At 37.0% G+C, this 3163-nt stretch overlaps 1 protein-coding gene across 6 annotated transcripts in view; it reads right to left on the reverse strand.

Annotated features, from left to right (window-relative positions):
- Window positions 1-261: 261 nt before the first annotated feature.
- Window positions 262-3163, reverse strand: part of LOC107722561 (ras-related protein Ral-A-like) — a 5940-nt gene continuing 3038 nt past the window's right edge. Inside the window, exons 2-7 of one of the 6 annotated variants that reach the window (XM_016530961.1) lie at window positions 2065-2097; window positions 1711-1815; window positions 1411-1605; window positions 1119-1327; window positions 806-980; window positions 262-527 (exon numbers count right to left, since the gene is read on the reverse strand). In XM_016530961.1, coding sequence (XP_016386447.1) covers window positions 405-527; window positions 806-980; window positions 1119-1327; window positions 1411-1512 — 609 coding nt within the window. In that variant the 5' untranslated portion in view covers window positions 1513-1605; window positions 1711-1815; window positions 2065-2097 and the 3' untranslated portion in view covers window positions 262-404. Of the gene's footprint in view, window positions 528-805; window positions 981-1118; window positions 1328-1410; window positions 1816-2064; window positions 2098-2645; window positions 2664-3163 lie in introns of all 6 variants that reach the window. The other 5 variants (XM_016530962.1, XM_016530957.1, XM_016530960.1 and 2 more) reach the window with 5 other exon arrangements.

Consider the following 3163-nt stretch of genomic DNA (forward strand, 5'->3'; position numbering starts at 1 on the left):
AAAATCTCCATACAAATTCTTTGTGCATTTTTCTTTTTTCTACTTGTTACTTTGCACTTTTTGTTAGAAAATGTTTATTTACTGTTTATTCAGGTTTTTTTTAAGGTATCTAATATTTTGATATTTAATTTCCATGATCTAAATATTCTATAGTTTGTTGTCATTTGGAAGTGTGTAGGCCTTCTTGCATTATTATGCTGTTACATTGATTATATATTCAGTGGCATAAAATGGTCTTTAAAATGACAATAATATCGCTTATCGCAATTATTTCTGGGGCAATATATCGCACAACAAAAAGTTGTTATCGCGACAGGCCTAAATGTGATGAAACCTGATAGATTTTTTTGGGAAGCAGTGGAAGGGTAGAGAAAAGATGTTAGTGTTATAGTGCGACCCAGTCGTTATAAAATGCAACATCTTTCTCGAATTCTCTTTGCCAAACTTTTCCTCTTCTTTTTTCCATTTTTCTCTTTGCCATCTTCCATTTTTCTGGCTCTGATTTCACGCATGAGATCAAAAAACACCTGGAGAGATTATGAAGTTTGTATGAATCATTAGCACTGCTAATACAGAATGATTCATTCTGCTTAGTAAAGGGATAGTTCACTTAAAAATGAAAAATTTTCATCATTTACTCACCCTCAAGTCATCCAAAACTGAACATTCTTCACAATTTCTTTTAAAATTCCACAGAAAAAGTCTTGAAACAACATGTTGGTGAATGACCATTTTCATTTTTGATTGTACTATCCCTAAAAGTATCACATGTAATTGTTGCCAAACCAGTTTTTGCAAGGCCTACCTTATCTACGTTGGCACGGGTTTTGGCAGAAGTCTCGACGTAGCTGACTGCCCACTGATCTGCTCTGGCCTTGGCCTCCTCCACCCCGACTTGCCGTCGGTCCTCCAAGTCTGACTTATTTCCCACCAGCAGGAAAGGTACGTTCTCCTCCTCTTTTACCCGAAGGATCTGTTCTCTGAAGTTTAGAGATAAAATGAGAAAACTCATGCAGAAAAAAACATTTTGCTGCATGAACATATTTAGCCAACCTTTTGACTTGTACCCTGCAATACTAGTGTTGTGTTAATCACCAGTTTTCAAGTCATCTCTCTACCTGAAATCAGCAGTAGCAGCAAAGGATTCAGATTCTGTGATGGAGAACACGCAGAGAAATCCCTCTCCGCTGCGGAAGTAATTGTCCCGAATGGCAGCGTAGTCCTCCTGTCCCGCTGTGTCGAGGATGTCGATCTGAACCTCCTCTCCATCCAGAACCACCTTTTTTCTGTAGCTGTCAGCTTTGGTGGGCTCATAGTCTTCCACAAACTTTGAAAGAGATCAGCACAATTATACTTTGTGGTTAACCTCAATGTACACATGATGTGAAATTCAGAAATATTAAGTCTTACCTCATCATACATGAATTGCAGTGTTAGTGCTGACTTGCCCACGCCACCGCTGCCCACCATTATTACTTTGTGAAGGGCCAAAGCATTCCTGTTAGCAGCCATGGCTTCAGGCAACGAGAGATGGGTGGCAATGCAGTGAAAAAGTAGTGAAAAATCAGAGGTAGATGGGTATTAAGGGAAACCTAGAAGGAAGAACTTCGAGAAGAAGAGAGCAGATGATAAAGAATGGTGCTTTATGCACAGCAGTAACTATTTTAGTAATTCAGGAACAATTATCAACATTCATTACTAATAATATACCTGCACCCTTTCAAGTGAGTCAGACATGTTTGGGGTGGTACTTTGTTCCCATCATTCACCCTGCTAATAATGATGGTAACACAGGCCTACTTTCTGTTCGGTCCCCTGAGAAAATGCTAAAACAATGAGGCTTCTCATAAAAGCTAGCATAGCATTTCTTGGTTCCCTTCCTAACTGACACTGACATCATTGCTTACTAGAGTGAAGCAAAAAAACACACACATTTGTCAATTCTCTTAAAGAACTGTTGATGGTTTGCCCAAAAATTTAAGTTCTGTTATCATTTAAATCAGGCAGGTTATTTGTGAATCTGTCTTTGGTGGCTGGAACAATAGTTCTGCCCTATTTACTCACCCTCATGTCGTTCCAAACCTGTATGACTTTCTTCTGTGGAACATAAAAGATGATATGTTAAAGAATGTTGATAGCCAAACAGTTTTGGTGACCATTGACTTCCATTGTATAGACAAAAAAAAAAAATACTGGGACATTTCTCAAAATATCGTCTTTTATGTTCCACAGAAGAATAAATTCATACAGGTTTGGAATCAAATAAATGGTGAGTAAATGATGACAGAATTTTCATTTTCAGGGTGAACTATCCTTTTCAATCTTCCTGTCAAATGTAATCAATGTGGATTAAATTATGTAATCAATGTGGAATTATGCTTCCATATAGCCAAATAAATCCAAACTAAAACACAAGAGCAGCCAACTGTCCAGATTGTGAGACTATAGGTCATAGGTGTAATGTAATTATATGTATTGAGTATATAATAAAAAAAAAACTCTTTGAAAACCTGAAATCATAGGCGGAGTCACTACACAATCATATAGGATTACTGCTGTTGACTCAAGTGCAGACTGCAAACAACATCAGTTGCTTTAGGTTTACACAGCTGGTCTGTGGTGTATATGGAAAGGGTGTGGCATACGTTATGCAAGATCGTTGACTGCTTCCACATGATTGACGCCACATTAACAAGCTTGTTGGCACAAAGGGTGAGAAAAAACTGAATGGAATATTTAAATGAGTACTTGATTAATGGGGCATCACATTTCTATAAAGGGGCATCACATTTCTATAAAGGTGCCTCAGTAGGCTTTTGTTTGTGGCCCTGGTTCATTTTAATAACACATGAGAATGTTACAGGGTTGCAATGTGGCATAAAGTGTATAGCCACAAAGAGGCTATATCTGTAGCAATAGCCAACAATACATTGTATGGGTCAAAGTTATTGCTTTTTCTTTTATGCCCCAAATCATTAGGATATTAAGTAAAGATCATGTTCTATGAACATATTTTGTAAATTTTCGACTAAATATACCAAAACTTAATTTTTTATTAGTAATATGCATTGCTAAGAACTTCATTTGGACAACTTTAAAGGCGATTTTCTCAGTATTTTGATTTTTTTTTTTTTTGCACCCTCAGATTCCAGATTTTCAAATA

Source organism: Sinocyclocheilus rhinocerous, unplaced genomic scaffold (assembly GCF_001515625.1).
Source record: "Sinocyclocheilus rhinocerous isolate Xijiao unplaced genomic scaffold, SAMN03320098_v1.1 scaffold541, whole genome shotgun sequence".
NCBI lineage: Eukaryota > Metazoa > Chordata > Actinopteri > Cypriniformes > Cyprinidae > Sinocyclocheilus > Sinocyclocheilus rhinocerous.